The 13,749-nt window shown below is 38.6% G+C and overlaps 1 protein-coding gene across 3 annotated transcripts in view; it reads right to left on the bottom strand.

The window, feature by feature from the left end:
• TRPM3 (transient receptor potential cation channel subfamily M member 3) overlaps positions 1–13,749 on the bottom strand; it is a 237,081-nt gene that overhangs the window by 156,824 nt on the left and 66,508 nt on the right. For all 3 annotated transcript variants that reach the window (XM_036330860.1, XM_036330862.1, XM_036330861.1), the window contains exon 7: positions 11,430–11,604. In XM_036330860.1, the coding sequence (XP_036186753.1) occupies positions 11,430–11,604 (175 nt within the window). The remainder of the gene's footprint in view (positions 1–11,429; positions 11,605–13,749) is intronic.

Raw genomic sequence — 13,749 nt, 5'->3', positions numbered from 1 at the left:
AAATTCTTCACATGAGGCTGGGACTAGCAGGACATTTAGGTGACAAATCCTGACCAGTATCTCTGTAATTTCTCTGCTGTCCTTTGCCTTTGGTTATGAATATGCCCAAGAGTAGAAATTGAAGTGTTGCCAAAGAATACAGGGACCGCCACATGGTCAGGTAGATTTTCTGCTGCCAAAATTGTAAGAGAAACACAGCCTCAGAGTTCATTCCAAATGAGATTCCATCATCGACTATTGCCCAGAGCCAGGCAAAAGGAATAGTCAAGCTTTTCATTGGGTTAGGCTCTGCAGAAAACACAGACTCAGCGTTGACTGAAATGGGCAGGCAGAGACACTGGCGCCTCTTCAACTGACATGCTTCTAAAGTTGGTCCGACGTTTATTTAGAGGAGAAGTTTTTTAAAAAGCAGATAACTTTCTTTAGGACTATCTATAAGATTTTGTCTTTATTTTATTTTATTATTTTTTTTATTTTGTCTTCATTTTAGAGTAAGAATAGACATTCATGGCACGTTAACTGTACATTTCTTTCTTTGCATATTATTAATCTATCACAGTAATCTTTTCTCTGAGCCCAAATGTGGTCTCAGAATCATTCTCAACACATCATGGCAGGAAGCCAGTACTAGCTGAGTATTGTTGACACTTAGATGAAAATGATTTGTCATTCCTACACTAGAGATAATAAAATATCAAATATACTGTTAAATGGGGAAAACCAAGGAGATTATAGGGTTAAAGAACTCCACTTTTTAGGTCTGTCTCCAAGACACTAAACTGTGGCTTCCATGAGTTTAGAGAGACCTATTCTTTACTCCTTACTCAAGACCTTTAAGGGTCACTGCTCATGGATGGACAGTTGACTTGCATTGAATATCCCCAGCAAACACAATACATGTGTCTATCAATTCCAGGACAGTTGTCCAACAATTAGGACAATAAAGGAAAGACTTTATTAAAACTGAATGGAGACTTTTCTAGACAATAGTAATCCAGACCTGGGTTGATCTTGGAATGCTACTTTAATGCATCCTCAGTGTTTTTCTAGTTGAAGATGTTTTATAGCAGGTGATCATTATTATATTTAGTTTTTATAAATCCTGTGGTCCATAATCAATATCTGAGAATTGCATGGGAAATCTGGAGGAAAACCATTAAGTACATTGCAAACATTATTTATCATTCATGATACCATTGGGTGAGATGTTAATCTACTCTGTTTCTAGCAGCTGCAGATTCTAATGTCAGCCAAGTCGAGTCAGAATTCATCTCCTCTAAGGTAGAGGCATTGAATACCAGGGCATTTTATCATCTGTGCCTCACTCAGATACGTTTGAAATGCATTTGTGGTTTTAAAAGCCCTCACTACTTCTTTTCATGAGAGAAAGGCTATGATTGTAGAACTTCAGAAATTTTTTTCCTACCAATGAAGTGGGTAAAGAAATGTATATGTCATATTGCATATTTCAAAGTGGCTAAGAGAGTAGATCTTAAAACTTCTCATTGCAAGACAAAAAATTTTTTGTAACTCTGTAAGGTGACCAATGTTACTAGATTTATGATGATAATAATTTCTCAATGTATATAAATATTCAATCATTATGTTGCATACCTGAAACTAATATAATGTTATATGTCAAATAAACCTCAATTAAAAACTTTAAAAATAACACGAAGGAGAAAATGCATATGTACACCTCATGTAAAGGCAGAGGTGCCTGTGGCAGCATTTTGTGCTTGGAGAGCAGTGGAGAGGACAGGTCAGTTGGGTTGCTAGGTGAATGTGAGGCTCATTGAGATGGCTCTAGCGAGAAGCTGAGGCCAGAATTCAGAGACTTGAGTCCAAGCAAAGAAAAGTGGACTTGACCTGTAAATTAATGGTCTTCAACTGGGTTCTACAAAGAAGCCCCTGGTATTTTGAAGAGCTCCAGAGCTGCCTCAAAGTTGCCTTAGTGGGTGAGAGCCAGGCAGAGAGAGGGCTGCTCTAGGACAGAGGTTCTCAAAGTATGGTCCCTGGACCAAAAGACCAGCATCTCCTGGGTACTTCTCTGAAATGCAAATCACGTGGCCTTAATCAGATGTACTGAATTAGAAAATCTGAGATGGGTGTCAGCAATATGATTTTTTTTCCTTTTTTAGATTTCTTTTTAAATCCTCACCTGAAGATATGTTCACCAAATTTTTTAGATAGAAGGGAAGGGAGAGAAAGAGAGAGAAGCATCGATCAGTGGCCTCCTGTACGAGCCTCGGCCAAGAATCGAACCTGCAACCTTTTGGTGTACGGGAGGACGTTTCAACCAACTGAGCCACACTGGCCAGGGCTCAGCAATATAATTTTAAAAAATTTTGATTTTTAAGTCCTCACTCAAGGATATTTTTCCATTAATTTTTAGAAAGAGTGGAAGAGAGAAGGAAAGACAGAGAGAAATATCGATATGAAAGAAACACATCAGTTGGTTGCCTCCCAGATGGTCCTGACCAGGGCCCGGGCCAGGGAGGAGCCTGCAGCAGAGGTACATGCCCCCACCTGCAATTGAACCCGGGACCCTTCGGTCCACAGGCCAATGCCCTATCCTCTGAGCCAAACTGGCCAGGGCAGCAATATAATTTTAAATAAGCTCCTGGGTAATTCTGATGCAAGATAAAATTGAGAACCAGTGGTCTAGGCCTTCCACTCCAGCTTTGCCAGAATAAACCTTTACTAGTATCTTGTCTGTTTTATATATTGTACTTCTAGGTGAGATTTCTTTTGAGAAGGGGTTTAGGGGCTTTAAAAAAGTGAAAATCAATACTACAGGGAAGTGGGAAATTGGGCCTCTTAAATGGTTGTCCATTGATATTGTAAAGTCAAAGGAAAGTGAGGTAGGACCTTCGGATGCTGCACTTACTGGCCCTAATGACTATCAATGGCCTCTCAAATTTACATCATTTACATTCAACTATCACCAGTTCAATTTTAAATACTTTTGATTTTCTCAACTTTTTTCTTTCTCTTTTTTAATTGTTCATATATTTTGAACCAGTCAGGAATTAATTTTCAAAAGAAATACGTAAATGAATGAAATGCCTTTAAGAAACCCATGTAAATAAAAATACTAATAGAGAAGACTACTGTGAGTATTTTTGTGGTATACTCATAGTAGACTTCTCTATGAGTCTGACAGATGTTTGGAAGCAAGAACAACTGTGATAAAGAAAGAAGGTGATTCATGCTAAATAAGCTTTTCAAGTGAACTGGGTTCTAAAGACAAAATTTGGCAAAGGGTACAAAGCACTTGTGATAGTAATGCATTGACTTGTGTGAGGAGAATGCCCATGAGGCATAGAAAGAAGCTATTTTTAAACACACAGAGAAGTATACAAGAAATCTAATGTTTATACATTTTAAAAGAATTTCTGAAAGTGTAGTCCATGAACGACGCTTGTCTGAATCTCTGAATGGTTTCAATGCATTTTCCTGCACCCCAGCCCAGGTACACTGAACCCGGATGTTTAGGGGAATTTGTGGGGGTTTTTTTCAGGTGATTATTGGGTATGTATGCTGAAGTGTAACAAGCACATGCTTATTTTGAAAGTTTTCTGTATAATAAGTAGCCAAAAAGTTACTTAAGCAAATCTAAGAGGAACCATAATAGATGCCTTTGAAATCTTTGCTGGGCTTTAATGGGCTACTTAAAGTTAGGGGCAGTGATTCCTAGAAAGGATTTCATGATCATAATCAATTATTTACCTCTGTGTTTTTCTGATGTTGCTGCTTATGACCACATTTTCCTAACTTAGAGTTGAACAATTCTAAAGTAAATTTAATCACTGTAGAGACCCAATTAGCCATTTTAGATCAATAAAATACTTTCCATCACTTAGTACTTTCCCCCATGAGCTCTAGATAATTTTTATAAAGTCAATGCTTCATTCTCCCTGTGTTGACACACATGGAGGGATCAAATTACAAATATCAAACTGTACACAAAGTATTTATTTTATTTTGTACTTTCCTAAATAAATGAAGCTACTTTAGCTTTGTGGAACTTGGATATAATAACACAGTATATCTATATCTTTATATATTCCACACAAGAAAAAGTTGCAATAATCACTCTATAAACTTTTACCATCTACTCAAACCTAAGCCTTTTCCTGCCTTTTTAGAACTCAGTAACTAACATCTAATTGAAAATTATTTGTTATTATATTAGTTCAAATGAGATTATAAGTCTCAAGGGAAGACCTACTTCTTGCCTAAAACAAACATTCAAAAAAATATCTGGTGATTGATGGATTGAAAATTCTTGTTATCAGTCCTATCTTTAAGTTTTCACTCAAATTTAAACACAAACACATATGCATATATCATATATACATATAATTATATGCATTAATATATATAATTAATAATACACGATTAAATGTATTTTACCTGATTAATTTATGAATTGAATTTAACTATATATGATTCCGTTTAGTTATATATATATATCAATCACCACACAAAACACCACCACTCTGTCTCGTACAACTCAACCCCGCTACCAGCTTTCCTTTAACCCCATTCAGATCGGTTCTTTTTGTGTGTGTGTTGAGTTTTATACGACATATAAAGCCTTTTCTTGGTCACTCATACTGACTCTTAGTTTAAATCCTCTTTTTGATGGAAAAGGAGAGGAGGTAATAGAGTTATTATATTGTTATTTTGTGGATAATTAACATACATGGTTCCACTGAAGAGATTCTCATCAGGAATGCTAAACTCAAGTACTTTGTCCTCTATGTTTCTGTGATACTTTATGTTCGTCATAGCACGTGTCCTTCTAGTTATCTGTATTCACGTCTGTGTTTTAATCTCCATTAAAGAGTCCCTGATAGGGCCATGTCTTGCTCATCCTCTAACAGTTCCATGAATATAATAAGCACTCAATAAATGTTAACTTGGAAAACAGTTCACAGAACCAAAACTTCTATAAATAAAGCCACCAGTATTCTTTGTCCGTACAAGATGTTTCCAACTTTCCTTGCTTCCCTCTGACAAAGTTAAAAAAACAGAATCAAGTTTGCACATGCCTTCTTATAGAATATTCTAGAAAAGAGACGGGTAAGATGAAATTGACAGAAACAAAATGGACACTTAAATTCAGCAGGCTTGATATTTGTTTCCTTCTTTCTCACTTGACATTCCAATTATGTCTAAATCATGCTGGAATACAAAGCACTGCTATCAATTACTTCCTTTCAGCAGATCTTATAGAGACAAATGATAGGGCTGTGACATCCTTCAGCTTTAGATGGAAATCTCTTGAGCAGCAGAAAACATTAGTGTCCATGGCATAGAATGATATGTCCTAGGGAATACACCTGCGCTTCTAAAATGACTAATCTTCTTTCTCCTGTCTTTGGCCATTTTGGTATATATTTGGAGAGAAACCAACTTGTGTCACATCTCTGCTGGGATACAGTTTTATAATTTGAAGCCATGCAACATATTTTTCCTTTTTAATCTCTACTTTGTGTTTCATTTATGCCTTTACCTCAGCTAACCAAAAAATGTTGGGACCCTTATTAAGCTCCCTTTAAACAGGATAATTAGATTTTTATTAGGAATATATTATCTGTCTCCCATTCTCAAGAACAAGCCATTGCTCATTTTTTCTTCACGCTATGGAATACAAATTCTACTGGCACATAGCAATGTGAATAGTTAAAACTTAATGATCACATCCACTAAAAAGAAAGGATAATTATGCAATATAGTAGAGGTGCTAATTACCGCTATGATGGCAATCATATTACAATATATAAATGTATCAAATTAACACATTGTATACCTTAAATTTACACAATGTTATATGTCAGATATATTCAATTAAAAAAAAAGCACTATCAGTCTTTTGGTGTTTGCCCCATGGATAACTCTCCAAAGGTTATGAACAGACTACTTAAAAGCTGCAGTTCTACTTCTTGTCCTGGGGTGTTTAAAAATGGTAAGTCCAGATGATTATTTTGTGACAAACATAAGTATCTATAATAATAAAAGGGTAGTATGCTAATCAGACCAGACGTCATTCCAGATGTCCTTCCTGATGAAGCCGGGCCGGAAGGAAGCCATCCCGGGTGCCAGGTGCCTGCCAGCAGTCAGAGGAAGGTCCCGGGTGCCGGAGGGAAGCCCTGGCGGAGCCGGGGGAAGTAAGGCCTACTCTTGCATGAACTTTCGTGCATTGGGCCTCTAGTAAATAATAAAATCTGGATGAATGAGGGACATAATCTCAAAACACACTCATTCATTCAGATGCCTTTTTCACATTGACATTTTTTTAAAAAAATATATATTTTATTGATTTTTTACAGAGAGGAAGGGAGAGGGATAGAGAGCCAGAAACATCGATGAGAGAGAAACATCGATCAGTTGCCTCCTACACACCCCCTACTGGGGATGTGCCCGCAACCAAGGTACATGCCCTTGACTGGAATCGAACCTGGGACCCTTCAGTCCGCAGGCCGACGCTCTATCCACTGAGCCAAACTGGTCAGGGCCACATTGACATTTTTCACCTGTGCCATACATGCTCACTGACTGATAAATCTCCCTGTAATCTTAGACCTATGACAATTACCAGGCAAAGCTGTATCTACCTTCAGTTTTAGCCACTTGAAGCTTGAAAAGTCTTCCTGACTGGCTATCTTCCTTAGTCAAACAGCATAAAGTGGAATCCTACCATTTAAAAATTTACATTATTGAATGTAATGCTACTTATGTAGCACTAATCTATTTGTGTTTGCAGTGTTTAGTAATTTGTGATTCAGAAATAAAATTTGGTAATATTTCTCAAGCAATGAAATTGGTTATGGATAGTGACTTATGATTCCTTCTAAACTATACAGGTGGGAAATAGAAAATCCAGTACAACAATAAGGAATAAAAAAGTTTGATCATTTCTTTCAGGTAGTGTATGCCACAGAGCAGAGGTAGGAAAAAAAAAGACAAAAATAAAAATAAGAATTTAATTGTAATTGTCTCCTATTTTATCTAAATCCATTTGTGTTTTGATAGATTAGTCATATCTTTTTCTACCTCAAGTAATCTCATTTACAAAAGTTAATTAGTTTTGCCTATCATAATTTGCTTCCAAAGAAATTCCCTTTCAAATTCCTATTCTTGGAAGGTGGTTTCATAACAGGGAATTTAAAGGCATGGTATCAAAGTCACAAAGGTTAAAATGGAGAGATGAAGGATTTATTCACGCCTTTACGATAATAAAACAATATGCTACTTAGCTGGATATGCACATTTATAGTTTGTGGGCTTATATTATTTAACAACCTATAAATTAAAAATTTTTAATCATATTTAAATCAGCAAAGTAACTGAAAAGTAAAAATTATGTATGTTTCTGTAGTGAACTCTATATGTACAATCATACCTATTTAGGTCAGTTTGTTTATATAAAGAAATAGTTATGCATTTATATTTATTTATAGTGAACCATGTACCAAGCTCTGTCGGGCTTTGCTAGAAATCAAAGAAGAAATCCTCTGTGGTGAATGAAGTCTAGGTGGGCTAATTCTTTTTTTAGCATAAAGAAAGCAGCACACTACTGCAAAATCATGTTCTTTGGAAATAATTCTTTAAATTGGCTGCACATGTGTGGCTAGACAACTTCATTTCAAGCTAAATAAGCATGATTAATTCTGGCAGTTATTCAGATGGCACACGGAAACATTCCAAACTCATTTTATCATGATAAATGTATAATAGCTTTCCTGGAGTAGCAAGAACATACTTTAACCATAACATTTTAAAAATATTTCTTTAAAACCTTAACGTTCTAGCTTTAAATAATTCCCAAGATATGAGATTATATCTTAATTCTTTCTCTCCACACTAGTTATGTGTATGACTTCATATTCTTTGATAATCAGTCATGGTTCATCTGTTTGTATAGATCCCATATAGATTGTGCTCTTGCATCTATTGACCATAGAATAATGAGAACTAAAGCTAAACTTTAGTTTTAAAAGTAAAACTGACAATTAAGGTTAAAGGGGCATGGGATTTCTGACTCTTAATTTGCAGGTTTGGGTATAATGGTCTGGGTCAGTTAAGGAAAAGAATTCACATGAGGAGGGTTGATCCGCTTGGACACTGGTTTACAACTTGGAATGCACTGATTTTATCTTTTGGAATACACAGAATAATAAAAAAAAATCAGGAAAGTACAATACGAAGAGACAGCTGAGGGTAGCTTACGTGTTTAAAAGAGAGTGCCTCTATATGAGAAACACTGAGGCACATACCAAAAAACATCCCAGGGAATGCTTATAGTTCACCAGAAAGAACCCTGATCTCAGCTCATGAGCTGTGTGACCTTGCAAAGCACTTAATTTCTCTATGCATCTGTCTCCTAGGCTAAATAATATGAAGTCCCACCCACCTCTAACAGGTGTAACAGTTCTCTGTTATTAAAACAGAGTCAGGAGCAGCAACTTACCAAATATTTTAACATTTTCAAGGTTCACAACCCAAAATAATGAAAAAAAAAATACACACTAGCTACAGTCTTTCATTGTGTATAGGCCAAGAAAACCTGAAATGCCAAGATGAACACCATGCTTCTTCATTAGTTTCCTGAAAAGAAACATGCACCATGAACCCAACCTTGTACCTACTTTATAGAAATACAACAAAATAATTGCAAGCACTAGGAAGCAAAAAATAAGCCAAAAATAAAAACTGCATCAATTCTTTAGTTATTGCAGAAAAAGGAACAAATTGCAAAATTTAAATCAATGAGAACTATGGCTAAAGCAAAGCACAGTTGAGGATCTTTAATTCTTGTTGGTAATAGATATGGAGGCATTTGGGCAATTTTTTTTTTCTCTCTCTCTCTCTCTCCATTTTATTCCCTTAGTTATAAAGTGGGCCAATATTTACTATAAAGAAGAAAAGTAATTTAATTAAATTTGCTAGCAAGCAAACTTCAATTTTGTTCTTATAAAAGTTAGCTTTTAGAAAAAGCAACAAAATCTTTAACAGGGCTTAAAATAACTACCAGTATTTGCAGTGTTGAGCTAGAAGCCCCATGCTTTTTGTTATTCCTCCTCTCATATATTTTGGTTCATCCACCTGCCCGGTGAGAGTGCTGATTTAATGGCTCACCTGGAGGGCTGGGCTGCTGGCTGAGACAAGGAAAGAATGGGGAGAGAAAAGACGGTATTGGGCTGCCATGCTGCATCTCTTACTTTAAGGCAGACTGGGTGACAGAGAGGTGGAGGGGAAAGTGTCCTGAAGTAGGCAAGCTCACCTGTCACTTTTATTATAACTAGAGGTCCGGTGCACAAAAATTTGTGCACTCAGGGCCTATGCCCTCTTGCAGTCTGGGACCGCTCAGAGGATGCCCACCTGCTGGCTTAGGCCCACTCCCTGGGGGAGCGGGCCTAAGCTGGCAGTCACACATCTGTCTGGCAGCCTGGCAGCCCTCAGGGGATGTCCACTTACCAGCAGGGAGCAGACCTAAAATGCAGTTGGACATCCTTAGTGCTGCTGAGGAGGCGGGAGAGGCTCCCGCCACCACTGCTGTGCTGGCAGCCATCAGCCTGGTTTGTGGCTGAACAGAGCTCCCCCTGTGGGAGTGCACTGACCACCAGGAGACACCTCCTGCATTGAGAGTCTGCCCCCTGGTGGTCAGTGTGTGTGACCCTGGTTAGGGTCAATATGCAAATTGACCCTAACCAGTTGTTCTGCTGTTAGGGTCAATTTGCATATTACCCTTTTATTATATAGGCTAGAGGCCTGGTGCATGGGTGGGGGCCAGCTGGTTTGCCCTGAAGGGTGTCCCGGATCAGGGTGGAGGTCCCCACTGGGGTGCCTGGCCAGTCTGGGTGAGGGGCTGAGGGTCATTTTCAGGCTGGCTAAGCCCCCCGGCGACGGAAACTCCCAGCCTCTCCTTTTTTTCTTTTATTCTGGGATTTATTTACCTTCTATAATTGAAACTTTGTAGCTTTGAGTGGAGCTCAGAGCTGGCCAGGGTGGGCGGGAAACTTGGCTTCCTCCACCACTGGGGCAATCAAGCCTCCTGCTTGCTCCAGCTCTGTGGCTTCCGGCCGCCATCTTGGTTGGGTTAATTTGCATATAGTCGCTCTGATTGGCTGGTGGGTGTGGTTTAAGGCATAGCAAAGGTATGGTCAATTTGCATGTTTGTCTTTTATTAGTGTAGATTACAACCTTGTCTACTTACTAGATTTACTGTGAGCACTTAAAAAACATATACGTATACACACACACACACACACACACACACGCACACACACACACACACACACACACACACACATAGATATATATATATATATATATATATATATATAAATTATTGACTTCAGAGAGGAAGGGAGAGGGAGAGAGAGATAGAAACATCAATGGTGAGAAAGAATCATTGACCAGCTGCCTCCTGCCCGCCCCACATTGGGGATTGAGCTCACAACCCAGGCATGTGCCCTGACCAGGAATCGAACCATGACCTCCTGGTTCATAGGGTGATGCTCAACCACTGAGCACACCGGCCAGACTACTGTGAGCTTTTTGAGGGTAGAAATAGTACATTATTCTTTTCTACATTTCAGTGCATGACACAGAGTAAACACTTACAGTAGAATTATAAAAGGCATGAATAAAAGATCCCCATCTTCTCTGGGGTTCCTTTCTCTTTCTGGTTTCATGTGTTAGGAAAATTGATCAGGTTAGGAAGTTCCTTATTTAAAACCTCAATGTCTCCCTTGAGTTTTCCCCCTTCAACTCATTCACATCCTGAAAATAAATTACTTTCATCTAATAATCTGTGAGTGCCTGGACCCCACAATTCACTGAATGGAACCTTATGGGGAGAAGAGGGCTATGAAGGGAAGTCCTCCGTGAGGCTGGGACATTGGGTTACTGAAAGCAGCACTGGGGGGCTGACAGATGAAGGAAAGGACATGAGGGATTCAAGAGGTGTTTATACAGGGCCAGAGTGGTTACCTTTTCAGAGATTCCCCTTCCCAAGCCAGTTTAGAGTGATTTGACAGCACAGGCTGCCAATTGTTTTTGTAAACATTTAGCATTTGTAAATCAGCTTAGTGATGCTGGTGTTTGTGGCCAAGCCTGGAAGTGGCATATCCCAGCTTCTCCCAAATTACTAGCCTGCACTAACTGGTCCAGATTAGCTGTGCTGATGAAGAAAAGAGAAAGGCCCCCAGGCCCCTTCTTCCCCTCATCCCCTTTATCATCAGTGTGGTCTAGCACAGCTTTTACAGAATATTCTGCTTCATAGGACTTTTACAGTATGTTCCCTGGCTCTTTCACCAGCCTCCCATGTCTTAATCAACTAACCCCTCTCTTCCAAGCTTGGAACACAAGCTTTGCACTCATAGGTCCCCTATGGAGCCTGGTAAATTACCTACCCGCCTTCTTCTGAATATTTATGTCCAAACGCCAGGATGTCGGATGCCCGTCCACTCCCATCGCAGACAACAACTGGCACGGGAGGGGTGTCTCGAAGGTACTCCAAGACAATTGAGATCACATTGGGTCCTCCTTCCACAATGAGCGCCACTACTGGAACGCCTTGACCGATTCCTGCATTAAAAAAGGAAAAGAAAAGGAAAAAAGAGAAAAGAACACAAAGCCAGCAAACCAAAGAAACAAAAAAGAGAAACAAAAAGCACAAACTAAAATTACTGAGCACAGGGGGAGGTAACAACATACTAGTATGAGGGGATAAAAAATACTGAGGGAAAATTTACAGAAAATCCTTTGGCGGAATGTTCCCACCAGAAAGTCTATTTGATTTTGCCCTTTCCCAACAATTACCAGATGCTGGGGTCAGTTAAGACACCGATGACAATACTTGATAGGCGAGGGCATAGTGAGAAGAGGAGAGAAAGGAATTGATCAGTAGATGAAGCATTAGACTAGCAGCCAAAGATTGGAAGATAAAGGAGATGTTAAGCAAGTCTTATATGTATTCAATGGTTCAGTTTGTTATATGAAAAATGGGAAGTTAAAATGCCACCTTCTGGAAGTTATCATAGTGGTAATGCCTAAATGATTCTTTTTATTAAACACTATGAAAATCAGTTGATAGCATATTTTAACTTGTTGAATCAAACACTTGCTAAGTAATGGGCTTATTTCTGACCATAAATGATCAGTTTGATAATTGATTCTAAACAGCATAACAGGTACCAGGGGACATGGCATCTACCATCTGCCACTATTGCATCCTTCACTACTGAGCAAGGTGCCAGGCATGATGGTTGGTCAGTAAACATTTGCAGAATTCAGTGGTTTCACAGATCTTCCTTAAAGGATTTAAACTATGCATGCTGTACCAAAATACATTGCTATTTTCAAGTAAAAATTGCCTTAACCTCAGACTTACATATGGTCCAACCTAACATATTAAAGACAAATATTAAAAACAAATGTCCATAAGAGGCATAAGAAATAAAATTCATTTTAAGTGTCATGTCAAGCATTATCTTTATTCACTGAATAACGTCCTTTTATTCAATTTGGTATCACTGTATTTTCTCATTCAACCTTCTCAGAATAGTTAGGTCATTGTGCAGTAGCATGATAATAAGATGGTTTTGTAGGTACACAAAGCAGTTATCTTAAAAGAAAACTAATCAAGATTCTGTACCACTTCTATAAATAGGAATTAAAATAAGCTTTTAGTCATCTCAGTTCTCCCTCTTCCCCCTTTTGCTATGGTTTTATCTTATATCAAGAAACTGCTTCCCCGTGAGAAATAATGGTCTGGGGTTTGGTTTCTCGCTCCATTAGTAAGATATTTTACTTGACTTGTGTGTGACCTGCTTTACTTCTAAATCAGTTTTTCATCTTGTGCTTGATTTTCATCTTAGAGGAGTGGTTCAAAATGCCAGTTATACACAAATGGGTGCTGTTTTAAATCAAGTGTACCGCCCCCCCGAAAATTGTTGCTCAAGGCAAGATGCCAAGATTTCTTTTTGTTCCCCAGAGGGAATTGGGAGAGAGGGAGAGAGAGGGATGACTCATGGTCCCATCAGAGTTTTCTGGGTGTGGAGAAGTTTTGAGAGTTACTCCTTCAAATCCAAGGAGAAGGACGTGAAAGGTCACGCTGCTCCCCTTTGATCCAGAAGCCCTCCATGACGCCCACACACGGTTGCTTGGAAGCTCTGTTTGGGTGTCTGTGATGAAGACCCTGCCCCCATTGCTGCTGACTATGAGGACTAAGTACATTCCTCTTGAAAGGCACTTGGGACATTAACCTCTTAGCCTATTTTTTTTGAGACTAGGATCTTTAAATACCTTCATGAATCTGATAACAGCTAGTGATTCATTCTCCAGAAAAATAATTGCACATAAGGACAATCACAAAGAGTATTTGTATGCAATTTCAAGGCTTTCATGGATCTTTGACGCCTATTCATGAACAACTTGCTAATGGACTCTTCCATAACCCCACCCTAAATTAAACACATTGACATATCTGCAAAGAACATAGGCTTGTGTTCTTTTATGAAGCTCACTGAAGCCTGTCAGACAAGTTCTGGGATGGATTTTCAAACAAAACTCTATGCCCAGGGAAACTATATCATGTTATGGCTGCCCATTTGCATTGATTGACTTTACTTTCCAGGATGAAGTACAACCTACAGGTTTCTTTCCTCCCTCCCTTCATTTCTCTTCCTTGATTTTGTTTCTTCTGTTCACACTTGCTTTTCTACATTACAT

The sequence above is a fragment of the Myotis myotis genome, unplaced genomic scaffold (genome assembly GCF_014108235.1).
Source record: "Myotis myotis isolate mMyoMyo1 unplaced genomic scaffold, mMyoMyo1.p scaffold_m19_p_12, whole genome shotgun sequence".
In the NCBI taxonomy this organism is placed as follows: domain Eukaryota; kingdom Metazoa; phylum Chordata; class Mammalia; order Chiroptera; family Vespertilionidae; genus Myotis; species Myotis myotis.
This window is presented reverse-complemented; position numbering and strand designations above follow the sequence as displayed.